The sequence below is a fragment of the Triturus cristatus genome, chromosome 12, assembly GCF_964204655.1.
Source record: "Triturus cristatus chromosome 12, aTriCri1.1, whole genome shotgun sequence".
Classification (NCBI taxonomy): domain Eukaryota; kingdom Metazoa; phylum Chordata; class Amphibia; order Caudata; family Salamandridae; genus Triturus; species Triturus cristatus.
Window position 1 is genome coordinate 156,147,670 of NC_140595.1, and position 19,261 is coordinate 156,166,930.

The 19,261-nt window shown below is 48.9% G+C and overlaps 1 protein-coding gene across 1 annotated transcript; it reads right to left on the reverse strand.

Annotated features, from left to right (window-relative positions):
• Window positions 1–12,133: 12,133 nt before the first annotated feature.
• LOC146772961 (ras-related and estrogen-regulated growth inhibitor-like protein A) lies at window positions 12,134–16,440 on the reverse strand. The gene is made up of 4 exons (XM_085638088.1): window positions 16,229–16,440; window positions 15,715–15,768; window positions 15,520–15,596; window positions 12,134–14,257 (listed from the first exon to the last, which is right to left on the reverse strand). The coding sequence occupies exons 1-4, from the start codon at window positions 16,350–16,352 to the stop codon at window positions 13,835–13,837; spliced, it is 678 nt and encodes a 225-aa protein (XP_085494214.1). The 5' UTR covers window positions 16,353–16,440; the 3' UTR covers window positions 12,134–13,834.
• Between the last annotated feature and the right edge of the window lie 2,821 nt (window positions 16,441–19,261).

The window sequence follows — 19,261 nt, forward strand, 5'->3', positions numbered from 1 at the left end:
CTGTCACTGCCGGGTCGCCCTCTCTCGTCCCAAAGCCCAGCTGCAGAGACATGAAGACATTCCTACATGGGCTGCTGTCCATCTCCTTCTTGCTGGCACCGCAGCTGGCAGGTCGGTGGTTACTGGCGGGCTGGTGGTCCAGGGAACTCCCGGTGGCTCCGGCAGGGGCACACCAAGGATGACTCGCCACGGCTCGGGATACCCGTGGGTGCCAGGGATCGATGGTGCTGGAGAGCCGGGTCAAGTCAGTGGTGGTGCTGGTGGGTCTGGAGGGTGGTCAGACGTTGGGGGCTGGGAGTCAGGGGTTCTTCTGTCCCGGTGCCAAACTGCCAAAGGCAGGAACTGCAGCGCTGCACTCACGTGCCACTGCTAAGGCGCCAAGCCTAATGTAACCACAAATGATCGCTACGAGTTAACGCCGGATACCGAGCCAAAAGGCTTGACACCATACAGAATGCAATCTTTTTGGAGCACACAAGGGCCTGCAGGTACTTCGATGTGAGCCGGGGTGCCCCTTGTGGATGCCCTGCCCTCTGTGCCTGGTGCTGTCGCGAGCGTGTTGCCCGAGCTCGTAGGATGCCAGCATACGGGCCGATATGGGCTCAGTGCATGCACTACGTGTAGCTAGGCCACGGTGGTGGTATGTTCACTTACTGCCAGGGTGCCTTTGACATCTGCAGCCATCCTGTCGCAGTGAACACGACAAGGTGTGTCTGCCTCAAGGAGGCTCCGATGTCACGCTTGCTCCTGGCTGGCAAGCACCACGTGTGGCTCAGCCAAACCAGATACTGCTCCAGCAACGCCAGGATTGGCTTGAGCAGTGATACTTGCCGCTCATTAGGAGACCAGGGGCTGCGGCATAGAGCAACCCTCACTCTTCTAATGAACAGCCTAGTGCGCATGTTCGGGCTCGTCGCAAAATTTTTCAGCCCTAAACAGAACATGCGCACTCTTGCTGTGTGCTCCACCCACCAGACGATGATGTGATCACTTCACTTGCACTGATTGAACTCCTGCTTCCCCGCCCCCCTTCTGAGCGGACTGCCTTAGGCGGGCGTGGTCCGGTGGCCGGGCGGCCCGCCTGGGATCGAATATGATTGTGAATGTGATTGTGAGTGAGTGACGGTGCACGCGCGACGCTTGTTTTGAGTAGTGGGGCAACATCCAAGCACCCTAATGGACGCACCGCCACTGTCTAGTTTGGATTTAATGCATGGGCGGTACCTAAGATTTCTCGATGACCCCTAAGTCATAGAGAAGACTTGACACCCTGTCACTCTTCTTCAACGAGTGGCGTTTAGAGGAAGTTCCGACATTAGTGCTAGGCCACACTCATTTCTTCTGTCAGATGTTCATTAATACAGGGGTGGACTGGACATTGTGAAACTTAGAGAATATTACTATTTTTGCAGTTTTACATAGGGCGAACTTGACCTAAGGTCACGTTCATTTTTTAGGCGCTTTGAGATTTTCCCAGAATCTCAGGATATTTAACCGATACAGAGACGCGAAATGGGGGGGTCATTATGATGGCGGACGGACTGGAGTCCGTTCGCCATCCTGGTGGGAACCGGGACCATTTGCCATGCATGCAGAGTTCTGCACACCCGATCACGGTCGGATCTTGCTCTTTAACATTGCAGCGGGTGCTGCTGACAGCAGCACCCGCTGCGATGTCGAAATGCCATGTTGGGCATTTCACCATACGGTGCCTGCCACATATGCTGTGAAATGTAGGGGGGGACCATGGGTACCCACAAGTGCACCCTCACTTCCCCCCAACACATGGGGGCCCGCACTGAGCCCCCGTAACAAATCCCCGACAGCCTTTCCATGGCTGCATCGCCGCCTTGGTATGGCCTGCAATAGCCAGCGTCCTAATGTGGAGGACGGTGCCTGTTAGGCACCGCCACCATTTTGGGCTATCTGATCCATCCGCTAGGCAATATGTTAGATTGCTTTTGGCAGACTCATGGCGGACGGTCTTTGCGTCCGCCACGGTCCGAGCGCAATTCCCTCCGCCATCGTAATGTGGCGGGGGAATCTCGCGGCCCAATTGCGGAAGGACCGCCACCGCATGGCTGACGGTGACGGGCCTTCCGCAATCGTAATCATCCCCTTAGTTCCCTAGTCTGCACCTCTAGCTGTAACGTCGCATCCTCTCCCTATGGGTATTGTCTCATGCGATATTCGACTCCTCCCAGTGGCATCTGGTATGGAATGTGGCGGGGGTTGAAAAGAATATATAAAATACTTACTGCAGGGCCACTGTCTCTCCTCCCGGAAGCAGGATGCAAACAGGCTCCCCTAAGCCAATCACGACCCTGCTGTCACCAACTTAACAGCAGCATCATGATTGGTCTGAGCGGCCTGATTCGGCGCTCAGACAGGGAGTGGGAGCCTGTGCATGCTCCCCACCAGGCTGCGCAATACAGCAGGGTGGATAACATGCTAAGTGCGCATGACTGTTTGGTCAAACCGTCATGCACACTTACGTGCACATATTTCCTCCACCCCCTGCTCTGACAGCACAGCCCCGCCCTAACCTGAATCACAATGAGAAATAAAAGAATAATACCGTGTTATCATTTTTTTTTTTTTTTGCACTGCTGAAAAGCAGTGGGGCGACGCTCCTTCGCCTTAGTGGACAAACAGCTGCTCCTAAAAGGCTGATGGGTGAAAACTAGTCGCATGTTAGTTAATCCACATTTTCCCTACAGGTTAGTCGCTCTCGTGTTCTACTTCTGCCCCATCATGGCCGGAGCATGATGTTAACGGAGAGACTCTCTTGAACACAGATGGCACCCCAGAGAGGCTCAGAGCCCACTGCTGAACGCACACGCCTCACAATATTTCTTGCATCTTCTATGTGTTCAACTTATGCCATGAGTGCGCGCCGCAAGCACGTACAAACGACACACGTTGAGTGATGAGAATTAAATCATTGTAACAAAACTGGATTTAGTGCATTTATGCTGCCCGGTGAATGCTTCGTTGTAGCTGAGTATACCGTTAAAATCATTTAAGAGAAGAGAAAAAACCCTTGAACAATAGCACAATTACCATAACCGCAAACTGTTATTACAATGCACAAATGAGGCAGTGAGACATGCTAGATACATAAAACTATCGTCTGAGAAAAGCTTGTCTTCAGAATCTTCGCACAGCTGGAAGATGGAGGAGGGGAGGGCGCCATCTGCTGGTCAGATGGCGCTACGTCTGAATGGTGCTGCGCTCGAAGAACGTTTCTCTGCTGCTGTGATATCACAGCGGGCGCTCCAACGGCTCGTGCGTGTGGTCTGGGTTGGACACAGTCACGTGTCCTATGGGCATCGAAAACACCAGTAAATACGTGTATGTCCCAGATTTCAAACACTGCAGGTCACTTGTTTATTTGTTTTTTAATAGCGCCAACCGACCAGCAATGCCTTTGACCCTAGGAAGCATAAAACAAGTCCTGAAAAATAGGCGGGGATCCAATTAAAATAGACAAAAACGTCATTTCATCCTTGGAAGGTGTGTTGCAACGACGTAATCCCTTCCTTTGCAGTCGAAGCTGAGATACAAACTGCACACCGATCACATTGGCATGAAAATGTATGATGTTATGTACAATGTAAGTTTTCACGATCGTGTTCCTCTACCTGTCAGTCAAAGCCGTAATTGTTGATGGCAAGACATAAGCAGACTTTTATAAAATCACCCATGAATCTAAAATCATTCAATGATTTCTTCCATACAATAAAACACAAAGGAATGCAAAACTTTCTTTAAGAAGCCTGCCACAGCTGATATTCTTTATGTGCAGAACTCAAGAGATTACTTCTGTGATGACGTACATGTCAAGTGCACGTACTCATGGTATGTCATGAAAAGGGTGTGATGGACATGAGTGCAGTTTTCGTGCTCAGATCTCAGAGGTTTTTGATCATGTTATGCTTTTATAAGAGCCTTGAATTGCCTTTTGACTGTGTAGGTGCTACACAAAAATAGTTAATGTCACAAATAGGTTCCATTTGCGGAGTTTGCAGAGTTTTCTGCACTCGGCGCTCAGCGGAGCACGCGGAGTTCCAAAAAACTCCACTCCGCATAGCGAAGCGCTGTTCTTTTCCTTGCTCACGCACCCCAACTTCAAGTTGGCGAGCGCAAGCGAGAGAAACCCACCTCCCGGGGAGATTTTTCCTCGCTCGTGCTCTCCATCGTCAAGTTGGCGAGCGCGAGCGAGAAAAATCTACTTCCCGGTAAGATTTTGCAACGCGGGCGGTCGGATTTCACAATGCAGGCGGTCGCGGGTGGTCGCGACTACGCATGTTATGAAACTTTCTGTTCGTGTTGAGAAAGTTGCCGCTCGTGTAGAAAATCTACTCGAGCGGCAGAAAAGAAGCAGCGCCCTCTTGCGCTGCGCATGGTGCCGTTTACATTGATATTTCAGTGCAGGACAAAAACCCGGCGCTGAAAATCAATCCAAATAGGCATGAACAAACGCGCAATCTTTTGGTCACTTCACGGAGTAACCCATAGTGGAACTCTGTGAACTCCGTCCCGGCTTACAAATAGGACTATCCGTTTAATTAGGGATAGTTTACCAATTGAGTTACTCAAAAAGACAAGATTAAAAAACTTTGGGGATGTAAAGCTAGTTGGTAGATTGAAAAGGGTCTGTTTCTCAGTTAGCTACACATGTGCTCTGCATTTAATTGGCTAATGCTCTTGTAATAGGGCAATGTAAAGTGAGCGATGGCTCACAAACACAGCTTTATGTGTGTCAACGACTCCCCGTCATTAGATACGTCATTCACCTTAACACCAGTGCTTTGGAAGAAATACACCAAGCACTTCATGGAACTTGAAATCTACTGTCTTTTACCTCAGCCTGGTATGACCCGGATAAACACCGTGAAAGGTCATGGCCGGGCCCTGGGGCTCCTTCCATAAATTACTGGTGTGGTCCAGGCTCTAAGAGCCCTTGTAACCTGTCACTTGTGCATGTTAGCAAATCTGACATGCATTCAAATCATAGAATGTGTTCCAATCAGTGATCGATGTGGTGAAAAAAAAGTAAAGGCACTGTGGGCGAAGAATCAGAGGGCGGGAATAATCCGAGGATTGGGGCAGTGGGCGGAGTCAGAGGTGTTGCCAGAAGAAGCAAATTATTTTACTTTTATGTATTTGTTTGGCACTTTACTGACCAGTTACAGGTTATTACGTTATTTAATTCAACCAATGGATACACATGTTTATTTAAGGTTTAATATGAGTAGCTGAAATTAAAATACATTCACAAAGTGGGATACGTTTCCAATCACAGAATGTCCTAAATACGCTTACAAGTCGAAGCACAAGCCATTTATACACTTAAACGTGGAAGCACAAGCCATTTGTCTCCGAGCCATGGAGGTTCTGCCATCAGCACTTCTCCCATTTTCCACAAGAGTAGTTAAAACAATGAATGGCAAAATATCCTAGTTGCAGATGTTTTCCACATAATTATGGCTCTGCCATATTTGCCACATAATATATCATCTGCTGCATAATATGACAATTGTAACTAAAAAATTGTTAGTAGCTCAAACGGATCAAAAGTTGCTAAAACATTTACTTGTTTTGATTCAAAGTGGAGGGTGCTTTGCAAAGTTTATCTGGTCATCTTTAACTCTGCTGCATTTGCATATTAAACAGGTCCTAATGAGGCAAAATCCTTGCAGAGACAGTTAAAATGTGTAAAAATATCAAAATAATAAAGTATCAGAAAATGTACTGCATTATGCTGCAGCCTTTTTTTTACTACATAATTTAGTCAACACTGCGACATAATTTTGTCCTCCATTGCTGCGTAATCCCAGTGGCCCCAAAGGAGGCAGCACATGTTAAACGTGCTTGTGCATGAAGCAGAGAGACTGCGGAGTTTGGGAATTTAGGGGAGACTGGGTGTCGGGCACTCAGACGCTGCCAGATGGGCCAGCCTAAAAGGGCCACTATATGAGGAGAAGAGGAGCAATCAGTAGAGAAGTAAATGCAGTGACACAGGGTCCCAGAAGTGCGAGGGGTGATTTTGCAACAATGAATGTATGTTTTTGATATGAAACCAGTTGCTGCGGCCCAATTTCCATGCTTGTTTTAGGGCCCATGGTACCCTTACTACGCCACGGTGTATGACTGTTTTTTATTTACTTGTCTCATCGTAGCCCAAAAGACCAAAAAAAGATACCCCAACACAGGCCCTTTCAAGCTGCCCCAGAGCACGAGACAGACCTGTCCAACACAGTGGCGGCCGCTCCATTAGGGCGTTGGGGCGCCGCCCTACTGCTTTCTCGCTGCGCCAGAAGAAGAAAATAAAATGGGATTTAAAATGCCATTTTATTTCCTGCTTCTAGCGCTGCAAGGAAGCAGACGTCAGGGGTATGCCTGGTTCGGGGGAGGTGGGACTCCCGCGGGAGGGCATGCCTGTTTGGGGGCGGGCGTGTGGGCGGGCCAGGTAGGAGTGGCTTGCACCAATCTAAGTGCCCAGACTGCTTGGTCGGTCCTGGGGGCCGACCAAAGCAGTCATGCGTTCTCTACATTTTCTCTATGTAGGCTGCATGCAGCCTACATAGAGAAAATGGCGTCCCTACTGTTGCCCGGCTGGGCGCTGCCCCGGACTCAGCGCCAATCACAACGCTGCCATTGCAGCGTTATGATTGGCTTTACAGGAGGGGAGGGAGCAGCATGCAAGTTCCTGTGTTCGGATTCCGGAAGCAGCAGGGACGGCGCGGGACCGGCCGAGCAGCAGAGGCAGACCCTGTCAGGTAAGTTAACTTTTCATTTTCTTTTTACATCCCCCCCCCCTCCCCTGCAACACCCGCGTGACACCCCCCTCCGATTTCTTCCCCCCCACCCCCCTCGAATATTAAGTGCCGCTACCGGGAAGTGCCGCGAATCGGAGAATTATATGCATATTGTAACTCTTGCATGAAACATTTTAGTCGCAAATCTGAGTGAGCAATGTCATTTTATTTCTTTTTTTGAGGCGGGCTGCGGGGTCAGTCCTCTCAGCTTTTGCTTAATCGTACACATTGATTTCAAATGTTACATCTTTTTCCAGGATTCTGCTGATGTAGTAGGTTGCAGATCGATTGGTCAGTAGTTTCCGATGTCTCTGGGATATGATGGAGATGTTTTTCATAAGTGATAGTGTGTTAAAGTTGCTCAGTACGTATACTCAGGAATGAGACAAGACAATAAAGCTTTGAAAAGAACAGAGGAAGCAAGCGTGCGAGTGGAAAGCAGATAGCTCCCTGCGTAGAAAGGAAGCGCCTCTAATCACAGAAGGACACGAGTTTGAGAGACAGAGAGTAGAGAGTGGTCACCCAAAAAGGAGCTCAGAAGGAAGGTAAAGAAGGCGAAGGTGGCAAATAGGAGTAGAAAGGAAAGTGGGCGAGAAAGGAAATGAGATGGTGAGAGAGATGCACATGGCAGAGAAATGGTTGCATCATACATCTGAACCCCACGCCATCATGGGCATTGTCTCTTGGTTGTCACCTCTTTCTCAAATTTGCTTAAAAATGCACCATTTGCCCACTCTTTAGGTGCTTCGGGCTCACTGGGTTAGCTTGCTCGCTGCAGTACAGTACTACAATTGTTTTACGCCCTGCCACTTTCAAATGTCACCAGCCGCCACTGGTCCAAAACTGAGCCGAATTACAAGCATGCTGAAGCGATCCGGCCGGGTGGCCCGGGGAGGAGGCCGCGGACGGAGGTTGGATACTCCAGCTGGCCCTCGGTGGCCTGGTGGTCCCACCCCCAAATATTACCTGTTGTAGGAACACCAGGCTCAATTTTATGGAATGAAAATTTACACCGGGGACTATGGGGCAGTCAGAGCACTGAAGTTCACCCCGGCACCCACACTACCCCACCAACACCACAAGGGGAGCTTGCAACACTTTCCCTAGCAACCACTGGTCCTGTCGTGCCCCTTACAGCAGCCACACCCCACGCTCACCTTTACCACCTGCTCTGGGGAGGGAGTTAACCTGATTACTACCAAAAAAGCACGGGGAGCTACTGTCCGGCAGCATTCATTCCTGCCGAAGTATTTCCAACGGAGTTCATGGTAAGCTCATAGTCAGACACTATGTGGTGTAGGTATGTGCTTCCGTTATGACTTTGGAGGTGTTTTTAAGTTCAAGAAAAAACCAAAACAAATATCCTCCAAATATCATCCTGGAAGTAAAACACTTTCATAAACTTCCAGATCCAAAACCTTAGAAATATTATTAAATTGACAGAGACATAGATTTCTACATACACTCTATATCAGCCCCCTTTTCCCTCAAATGAGATTCCTACTTGTTTGCGCTTTATAAATCTTTTCAAATAAATAAATAAATAAGACTTTGAGACACTTTCGCATCAATAGCGTTGAAGCTCCTAAACTCATTTCCACTCTCGGTCCCCTAAGGCACCGACGACTCACACTGTAGTCCCCAAAGACTCCCGCTCAGTCTCAAATGCCTCTGAAGTTCAGTCCATCTGATGTCCCTGTTCATCCGTAAGCCATATAGCTCTTGTTCCCTATTATCCAGAGGCCACGGCTCACTCTCCGGTTACTGAGATCCATATTCACCGGAGAGACGATGATTCCTATGCTTACCCTTAGTTCACCAGGTGCTCGGCTCACCCTCATGACCTGAGGCTCCTGATCCTACCCAGTGCCCCCAGAAGACCCTGGGGGGAGTCGGCATGCTTCAAGGGCACTACTCAGCTTATATCCTGCGTCTCCGACTCACCTCCATTTCCCTAAAGCAGTTGCTCACTCCTATGTACCTGATGGTCCAGTTTCTCCCCAGGCCTCAGCTCACCCTCAGCTCTCTGAGGCTCCTGGTCTCCCACAGGTACGCGCGGTTCCCGCTCACTGTCATTTTTCTCAGGGCGCCTACTACGGTGATCCCTAAAGTTCCTGCTCAGCTCAGGCCCCTGAGACTCCTAATAGTCCTCAGGCCCCTGAAGTTCATTCTCTCTTCACTTTCATGCCCCTGAGGTTCCTGCTCACCCTTGAACTTGTGACTTTCTTTGTCATCCTCGGATCCTGTGTAGCTGCCACCAGCCATCAGGTGACTGTCACACTCCCTGGGAAGCTGCAGAAGGCATCCAAGGTGGCATCAGAGATACACAAGGCTTCATGCTCTGGTTGTTACTCAGGAATGTCTCTACGTGTGATGTCTTTGGGGGTTGCATACAGCTTAGTACTCGATGTCTTTTATATTGTGGACAGAGGCGAGATTTAAATTTGGTAAAGCTGCAGGAATCCACTCCAAATGCGTCCTTTTAATTAATATCCTAGATATTTTCTGTGCTATCGCCCTCTCACAGGAGCACATGCACATCACTTATTTTATCTCACCCTTATTTCTAGTCCCTCATTTCACCTCAACTATCACCAAGTGCAACGATCTGCCTAATGCGATGCAGCGCGCGCAACAAAATTCGTTTTCTTTATTTTTTTCGTAACTTACTTGCAATCGGCCGTATGCCGCATTTTGCAACCCCCCACCCTGCCACTCCTCTGCTCCACGTCACTGCCCCGGCAACACGCCCTATACGGGCCGTCGCTGCTACACACCTACACTAAGGCTGCAACAGCAGGGGCGGCCGGCACAGGTCAACGCGGTAGGGCGGGGCAGGGCACGGCAGGGGGGAAGCCGACACGCAAAATAGGTATTATTTCTTTATTTAATCATACCTATTCCATCATCTGTCGACTTCCACCCCGCGTCTGCCACGCTCACCGCGTTTACCTGTGCCGGCCGCCGCTGTGCAGCAGCCTTTCCGGACGCATGCCAGCAGCGATGCCGGCCCAGGCAAATGGGGCCAGATGATCTGCAGGTCAGAAAAAACGGTCCACCAGCAGGCCTGTGCCATAGGCCCATCGGGCACCGGTCGTTTGCTCGCCATGCCAATTCAACCATGCCCCTTACCAAAAACACGTACACAAAAGCACCCTATTTTTGTACTTTTACATGTTCCATGTTCTGTCTTCTAACCCCTCCCACACACTGTCAAAAACCTAGCCGCACTTGCCCTGCGTCACAGAGAAAGTGCAGGAACACACCGCATTTATCCAATACGGCACTTTTCTGTCCTCGTCTGGCCCATGGTGCAAGGGTGCCTGTGTCGTAGGCAGGATTGGTTTTGTGCAGGAAGGGGCACAAAAACTACCCTTAAAGGCTTTTTCCTCTTCCAATGTGTGCTGCAGAATGCAGCACCCACAGAAAGAGGAAGTAACGAGGAGAAATAAAGTAGTTCTCCTCGTTACACCTCAACTGGGAAGGCCCATCTTTTTTGAAGCATTCCCAGGTCTACAAGGTCTTGTACATCTAGGAATGTGTCAAAAACCATGGGCGTTGCGTGGGAACACCCAAGCAATGCCCATGGAACTCCTACCCAGGGCAGAGTAACACGATTCGATTTGTGCTGCCTTGTGGTACTCCAGGTTCTTGAAGCCCCTCAAAGCCATGCAAGTGGCGTTGAGAGGCTTTAAAAATCTGACATACGTCACTCTTGCCCCTCGTTGCGTGGTGCAAAAGCGACGCAAACCAGGGTCATAAATATGCCCCCTAGTCAAACACTGAAAACTACCTCAATTTACATATTCCTGCTGAGGATCTCAAGAATCTGTTTTTTGTTGCAGAGGAAGTCAGCAAATCTCAAGATTAAAATTTGGAGGTCAATTCAACATAAAGAGGTATTGCTACCTATATATATTTATATACATGATTAGTTGCTAAGACAAAGGCTAGTTGGGGCCATTTTATTTGCTTATATCGGGGCGCATTGCAAATTTTCTGTCACTCTTTTGCATACTGTGTTTGATTTGCCAATTTGGCCTGAGCACGGATGTATCTGTGAAATGTGTGCGTTTGTTGTCACTGTGGAGCTATAGGTAGTTGTCTGGACGCACATCAGTCAATTCTTAGCTGAACTTCGAACACTTCTTTTCTCTTGTATCTTTGTTCATTAATGGCACTGTCATCTGGGGAGGGCCCCCTTTAGGGCAGTGTGACTGGTGCGGCCATAATGGGCGTTGACCTGTGGAGGGGGCACCGACCGGGGGCGGCACTGTGTTTAGCAATAACCTATTATTAGTGAGATGAGGGGCACTTTTGCCCGGTGATAGTGAGAGAATCTGAGGAGACGGTCATGGGCTCTGGGGGCGCCAAAAATGATTGTCGCACCGGGCGCCACCAGTGCTAAAGCCGGCCCTGCATCTGGGCAGTGTTTGATGAATGTTTTTAAGTTCATATTTAAGAAACTATCCCTTCCAACGAACGCCACCCGATGGAGTGTTACAGTAGAAAGTACCAAAGTGAAACGCATACCCATGCTAAAGAAATGCACTTTTTGAAGTTTGAAATATTTGCTAAAATTTCACATGATGTTGGTTACAAAGGTCGGCTTATGTCCGGATCGCCATAGTAATTTTCTGGTTGCCCACATCCGTTTGACATTTTTAATATGCCCCGCCCTGAAAGGGCACTGAAGGGTTAAGGTCCAGAATCTGTCACTTGCATAGTAACCTTTGCCTCACTTCCTGCCTCTCAAACATTTCCATGTTTCTCCACTCCGCCTCCGCCTCATCTGTACTCAAGCTGCCTTCAAAGCGCCTACCTCTGATTTCCCCCTGCCCACCTCCATCTTTGCTCTGGCTGGCATCACTGAAGCCAACTCTGGTGGTCACCTCTGCCCCCCCCGCCCCCCCCCCACCCCCCCAGGGCTCGAGTTCAGGGTCTTCCCTCTGCCCTCATCTTTACTCTGCCTGGCATCACTGACGCCATTTCTGGCGGTCACATCTCTTCTCTCTCCCCCCCCCCTCAAATGACTCGAGCGCAGGGTCTTTCCTCATCTTTACTCTGGCTGGCATCAATGACGCCATCTCTGGCAGGCACCCCCACCCCCCTAAGGACTCGAGCTCAGGGTCTTTCCTCTTCTTTTCTCTGGCTGCCCCAGCCTCATGTTTACTGCAGGTGTCTCCGCAGTCCAAGGCTCATCTGTCCGTCAAGCTTTGGTGTTCTTCTGCTTATCTCCATTTGCTGTTAAAGTATTTCTTAATGCCACAAACCGCCAGACCCAAATGAAAAGACGTGGAAGCAAAAACTATATTTTATATAAACTTTATTCCAAAAATAATTTTCATAAACTTTTGAAATGTGTAAATACAGGAATAAATACGGGCTTTGGGTGATGTAAACAATAAGAGGTAAACATTGCAAAAAGTTAAATACATATCCTTTGTATACATTATTTTCATGACTCATTCACGTTTCTCTACACAAATGTTTATGGGGCTGGCAACTAGGCTTAAGTGATCGGCCCTCCGATTGGCTGGTTGAGGAGCCAATAACAGCACAGTTTAGTACACAGAACTGGGGAGTGTTTCTAAAAGCTAACAGCGTTTACATAGAGCTGGGGAAAGAGTCAGCAAAGGACAGTTTCTGGGCTCTGCAGTAGAAAGCCATAGATGCAGCCAACCCCAGCCCTTCACAGTGATTGGCAGACCCCGACCACCAAACCCACAGTCACACGAAGGCCTCCCCTGGTTCAAAACACCCTCCTTGATCGCCAGATCTCCAGCTCTGATGGGGTCTTTCAAAGTGCAGCGAGTAAGCGCCCTTAGAACTATCTAAGTCTTTGACACGTTCACAAGGGAGATACAGTGACTTGTCCAAGATTGCAAATGTAAATCGGCTAATGTAAGCGAGGAACAGCAAATGGAACAAAAACTCACAATTCTTTGGTTCCTTAGAGAGCTTTAAACAGTGCACACATCTGGATTAAACAAAGCTTTTACTTTGGAAAGGTCTAGGACAAGTTTTAAGAATGTCTCGACTATACCACATCACTTTAGTGGCCTTTTAGGCTCTACGTAGAATGATGGTACATACACAAGTTGCTAACTAGGTTTCGAATAAAGCTCGCCTAATTTTAAGAGCAGTAAAGACAGTGGAACGTGTGAAGTGCATGTGCCGTTGGGAAGAGGACACGCATAGGTTAACATGAGCAGGGGTGAAAGTGGTAGGGAACAAGTGCACGTGAAGAACAGACCTGACATGTCATGAAATACAAGTTTGAGCATCCCCAACTTCTGTTTACCAGATAATTACAATAGTGCAAATAATGTCCACTTTCTGAAGAGCACAGCTGGTGCCAGTTAGTGCAATAGACCAGACAACACGTGACTACTCATTGACGCCAAGACAAGTCCACGATGCACCTTTTCACGTAGATTCACAAACATTTTCAGTCGCAATCCAACAAATCAGAACTGGTTGCGTTGAAAGGAGCAGGTGACAATGTTCAAGTGTCCCATAGGCTGGGGGACTTCTCATGGCCAATATCCCATTCCCTCTAATGACTTGGACGCGTGTGCTCGCGCTCTTGACAGGACAAGCACAGTCGTACGCCATGTCTGCTGTTTGTCTTTATTCGTGCAGCCCTTCGCTCAGGGGACTGGTCGGCTTCTTACAGTCTTGTTTCCTTGACTGAAGGCCGGTGCAGTCAACATCCCTCCAATCAGGAGGCTCCAGGATCCTCAGGGCGCACCTTGACAAGGCCTTGCTAACCAGACTGGGAAGAGTCCTCCGACAGCATCATCTCTTGACAGATAACAAGTCCATCTTAACTGATTCGGCCATGCCATTGGGAGCCGCTTCTGACCGTCGGGCTAGTGCCAGCGCCAGACTCTGGCCACACTTTACAGGTGGCTTAAACCCATTACAGTCTACAAGCCAGCCATTTTAGATTTTCCAGCAACTAAAATCATCAAGATAATTTCTGCAAGCTCAAGTCCTCTTCCATTTCATTCCGTTCTCCTCCTGCCAAAGACGGCCGACATGCTGCGGACGATGCCCTTGAAGCCCACGTTCTTCTTGCTAGAGTTCCTGGAGTGGCGCACGGATTCCAGCAGCTGGTGGAAGACCACCAGGGAGCCATGGTAGGCCTCAGCAGCAGAGATCTCAAAGAAGCCAGAGTCAGTGGAGAGGGCAAGAAGACGGCCCTCTTCGCTGGACACTTTGCGGTGGTCCTGAAGGTCTCGTTTGTTGCCCACGATGATGACTGGAGCCGCCTTGTCCACACCGCTGCGCTTCTTCAGCTGGCGGATCCGCTGCAGCTGCTGGCGGACCACATTGTAGCTGGAGCGGTCACAGATACTGTAGACCAGAATGAAGCCATCAGCCCAACGTAGCTGCTCCTCCGTCACACATCCTTGTGCGCCTGGATTCTACAATATCAAGACAAAAAATAATTTAGACACAGAGAAAATCAAGTATCCAGTGCAACACAAATGCAATTCAGTAGCACGACTGGGTGCTAAGCATCTCCAGGCCACTGTCGACACCAAGATTTCAGTTTGGACTTTCATCCAACAAACTAAAGCATTCTGAGAGATGTGGTCTTAGTTTACAACAACCAAGCTAATTAGTGTGAAGTCCACAATAGTGCAAACATGGTGTCTCGGTGACCTGCGTTTATTTCCAAAAAAAATCATATGACTCTGTACTCAATGCACTCTGCTAGATACCCTTGACATGGTTTCAGTTTAGCCCCTTTCCCATTCACTCCCTGGCCTATCTTCTGAGAATCTCAGAAAGGGTTGGCAATTCAAAAGTACAAAAAGGCATTTTCACTGTTGCAATGTACAAGTCTTGCCCCTAAAAAAAAAATGGGCTTCTTGTTTCCAATACTGTCCTCCTAACCATTATCACACAGCTAGCAGTTCAAACATTCTGTGAATGGTTCTGGGGGATTCAGATTTTCTATTTGTAGCAAAATCGTGACTCTGTAGTCTATACACTCTGCCAGATACCCTAGACAAGGTTTCAGTCCTAACTCCTTCTGCATTCACACCCTGGCTTCTCTGCTGAGAATTCCAAAAAGGCTTGCCAACTCAAATGTACAAAAAGGAATTTTCACTGTTGCAATGCACAAGTCTTGCCCTGAAAAAATAAATGGTGTTCTTGATTCCAATACTTTCCTCCTAACTATTATCACACAGCTAGCAGTTAAAATAGCCTAAATTTGACAGTGTAACTGCATTGCGGTTATTTAGGTGCTCACAACACAAACTACTCAACATATTCACATAGCGACCAAGTGCCAAAATACCACAGGGTACACCTCGGCAAGCCTATTGCATGATGGGAGGTCGTTTGCATCTTCCAATTATATGTGCTCGCTCAGAATAACAGATTACAAAGTGCACTGGGCTAAAAAGCCACAAGTGCCTGAATATGTCAGACATAGTACACTTAGCAGCTGCATATGCTGAGAGATTTATTCTATGCAGCTTTATATTTAGCCCCATGCGCCACTTTTGCGTCATTTTTAACATGGGAAAACTGATGTATGGGTTGGGCAAGGGGCTTGTATATAGGCCCCTGTATACATAAGGGGGAGAGGCAAGAAGAAGGTGGTGTAGGAATATAGCCTAGTTGTTAAAAACACACACACACACAGAAGTTATGCATCAGACGATCATCTCACCTGTGGATAGACGGAATCCCAGATGCTGAAACACACCTCGCGGCCATCCACGGTCACATTGTGCGTGTAGATGGAGTCTAAAGAAAGGAGAAAGAGAGAGAAAGAGGGTTTAGTTCGAGCTGTCAGACACTTCTGATGTTGGCAGACACAAAGCATGCTTGAAAAGGCAGGGTGCAACCAGTCCCCAGTACTCACCGGTGTCCCCGTACTCTCCAATAAACCTCCTGGTAAGAAATCGGACGGTAAGAGCTGAAAGGAGACAAGAGAAACAAGCGCACTTTAATAACAAGCAGACTCCACATTTTTGGGCAAACTCAAGGGCACATGACAGGGGAAACGACAGCAAAGAGCTATGTAGCTCATGCAGTAGGCTTACAGATGGGCTGGGGGAGAATGAACAGATCTCATGCCCGGGATAGGATCTCCCACAGCCTTTCCCCCGTTTGCTTTTTGTGACTTATATTAATAACTAAAACTACATGCACCATAATGCAGTGCAAAAAACAAACAGAACCTGACGAGCTACTCGTAGTGGCAGAGTACAATTTAACATCTATATGAAAGGAGTTAAAAACATCTCAAAGGAACATCAAACTCAAGAAGAGAGACATGAGATGTTTGAGGGAGGAATGGTTTGATGAGAGGGGGAGAACTATGCACACACCCTGCTTAGGAGTAAAACTTCGCTCGGATCCTTTCTGAAACTCACCAGATTTCCCCACGTTCTCCGCTCCCAGAACCAAAATGTTCGCTTCCACTTTCGGGTGGTGGTTGCCCTCCGACATCTTGCTTGAGAGGCGAAAGCTGTGGCTCGTGTGGATCTGAACAACCATTTGTAATCCTGAGCAGAAAGATAACAGCTGTAGGGCGGTGTAGCAGTCTAAGTGCTCTCCGGAAGTACCCTGGAACTGCAGCGCTGAGAGATCTGAAGCACGAGCGCGACTGCTCCCTTTATATAGAGAAGTGGGCGGGCTTGCGACTCTGAGTGACGGACGCGGCAGCAACTCTGAGTGGAGGGGCGGACGAAAGCAACTCTGGGTGGAGGGGCGGAGGGCAGCATCGCGTGGGTCCATTTTTTTCCGATTTATTTCAATAACGTAGGTTTCTGCCGCTCAGGATGTCTTGGTTTCTGTGTTCCGTTCATTTGATGTATTGCACAGGTAAGAACAATTAACCGTCATCAAAGAGCTGCATGCAAACTACAAGATATAGATAAGTGCTTTACGATTTTTCCCCTAGTCTTTCATTATCCAAATGTTGGAAAAAGGGTTAATTTGGATAGAAATCAATTCTGATTATTAAAAGGAACCCCCCTACCATGGTGGTACAAGATACATTTTGAGTTTGTGATTATCCACACCAAGCGGCAGGCGGGCAACTAGAGCCAAATTTCGGGGCGGGGGGGGGGGGGGGCTGAAAAATATTTCGGGGGGGGGGGGCTAAGTCTACCAGCCATAGGCAGAGTGGCTGAAAGAAGGGGTGAAAACACAACAAAAGCCTCATTAACGAGTAAATGGTCTTTTAAAGACCTGTGAAGTACTCGGGTGCGGCTTCAATTAGATGAACGCCAGCCCGCGAGGCTGTCTCAGCCGGGCTGACACACATGACGGGGGTGGCTGAAGCCCGGTGAGCCCTATGGGTGTTGCGCGCCTGCCAAGCGGTATTAAATTATACCAGGCGCGCAACGCCCATTTGACTCAAAGGGCTTCAGCCCCCCCCCCTCATCTGTAGCAGCCCGGCTGAGACAGCTTCCCGGGCACGCACACACCTCCACAGGAGTACTTCACAGGTCTTAAAAAGACCATTTGCTTGTTAATGAGGCTTTGTTGTTTTTTCACCACTTATTAGAGACCTGCATCTCCACTCTGTCTATTGCTGGAAGAATTAGCCCCCCCAAAATATTTCTAAGCCCCCCTCAACATTTGTCTCTCGTTGCACCTCTGAACTATACTGTTCAGTGTCTACCAGAATGGATGACGTGACTCCTACACATTGTAGTCCTCTGTCTTACGTAACATTTCCTATACACTGATTTACAAACCTATTGAGGAAAAGTAGGTCGCACACCGCTCGTCACACCAGCAAGTTGCCCCAAAGGACTGTGGGAAATGTAGTGGCGACGGCGGGTACGCCTATGCCACAAAAAGTAAATAGAACAGTATGTGTATGCGTTAGCCATCCCTGGACACGTGTTTCGAGGTAGTTGCCTCTCGTCAGCAGGGAGCAGGACAGTGTAAAGGGGTGCCCCGTGGACTGCCAAATGTAATTAAAAGCAGGTCAAGTACCTCTCCTGGCGCGCAGGTGCAGACTCAAGGCTCGTCAGCCCGTTGACTTAAGGAAGCCGTTTAAATTGAGGAAAAGTAGGTCGCACACCGCTCGTCACACCAGCAAGTTGCCCCAAAGGACTGTGGGAAATGTAGTGGCGACGGCGGGTACGCCTATGCCACAAAAAGTAAATAGAACAGTATGTGTATGCGTTAGCCATCCCTGGACACATGTTTCGAGGTAGTTGCCTCTCGTCAGCAGGGAGCAGGACAGTGTAAAGGGGTGCCGCGTGGACTGCCAAATGTAATTAAAAGCAGGTCAAGTACCTCTCCTGGCGCGCAGGTGCAGACTCAAGGCTCGTCAGCCCGTTGGCTTAAGGAAGCCGTTTAAATTGAGGAAAAGTAGGTCGCACACCGCTCGTCACACCAGCAAGTTGCCCCAAAGGACTGTGGGAAATGTAGTGGCGACGGCGGGTACGCCTATGCCACAAAAAGTAAATAGAACAGTATGTGTATGCGTTAGCCATCCCTGGACACGTGTTTCGAGGTAGTTGCCTCTCGTCAGCAGGGAGCAGGACAGTGTAAAGGGGTGCCGCGTGGACTGCCAAATGTAATTAAAAGCAGGTCAAGTACCTCTCCTGGCGCGCAGGTGCAGACTCAAGGCTCGTCAGCCCGTTGGCTTAAGGAAGCCGTTTAAATTGAGGAAAAGTAGGTCGCACACCGCTCGTCACACCAGCAAGGTGCCCCAAAGGACTGTGGGAAATGTAGTGGCGACGGCGGGTACGCCTATGCCACAAAAAGTAAATAGAACAGTATGTGTATGCGTTAGCCATCCCTGGACACGTGTTTCGAGGTAGTTGCCTCTCGTCAGCAGGGAGCAGGACAGTGTAAAGGGGTGCCGCGTGGACTGCCAAATGTAATTAAAAGCAGGTCAAGTACCTCTCCTGGCGCGCAGGTGCAGACTCAAGGCTCGTCAGCCCGTTGGCTTAAGGAAGCCGTTTAAATTGAGGAAAAGTAGGTCGCACACCGCTCGTCACACCAGCAAGTTGCCCCAAAGGACTGTGGGAAATGTAGTGGCGACGGCGGGTACGCCTATGCCACAAAAAGTAAATAGAACAGTATGTGTATGCGTTAGCCATCCCTGGACACGTGTTTCGAGGTAGTTGCCTCTCGTCAGCAGGGAGCAGGACAGTGTAAAGGGGTGCCGCGTGGACTGCCAAATGTAATTAAAAGCAGGTCAAGTACCTCTCCTGGCGCGCAGGTGCAGACTCAAGGCTCGTCAGCCCGTTGGCTTAAGGAAGCCGTTTAAATTGAGGAAAAGTAGGTCGCACACCGCTCGTCACACCAGCAAGTTGCCCCGAAGGACTGTGGGAAATGTAGTGGCGACGGCGGGTACGCCTATGCCACAAAAAGTAAATAGAACAGTATGTGTATGCGTTAGCCATCCCTGGACACGTGTTTCGAGGTAGTTGCCTCTC

What these genes read in the sequence shown, in the direction of transcription:
- LOC146772961 (XM_085638088.1), bottom strand. Translation starts at nt 16,352, where the DNA reads ATGGTTGTTCAGATCCACACGAGCCACAGCTTTCGCCTCTCAAGCAAG. An exon ending in TGGAGAGTACGGGGACACCG is followed by an intron (nt 15,597 to 15,714) that starts GTGAGTACTGGG and finishes TCCTTTCTTTAG; the next exon opens with ACTCCATCTACACGCACAAT. An exon ending in GGGATTCCGTCTATCCACAG is followed by an intron (nt 14,258 to 15,519) that starts GTGAGATGATCG and finishes TTGATATTGTAG; the next exon opens with AATCCAGGCGCACAAGGATG.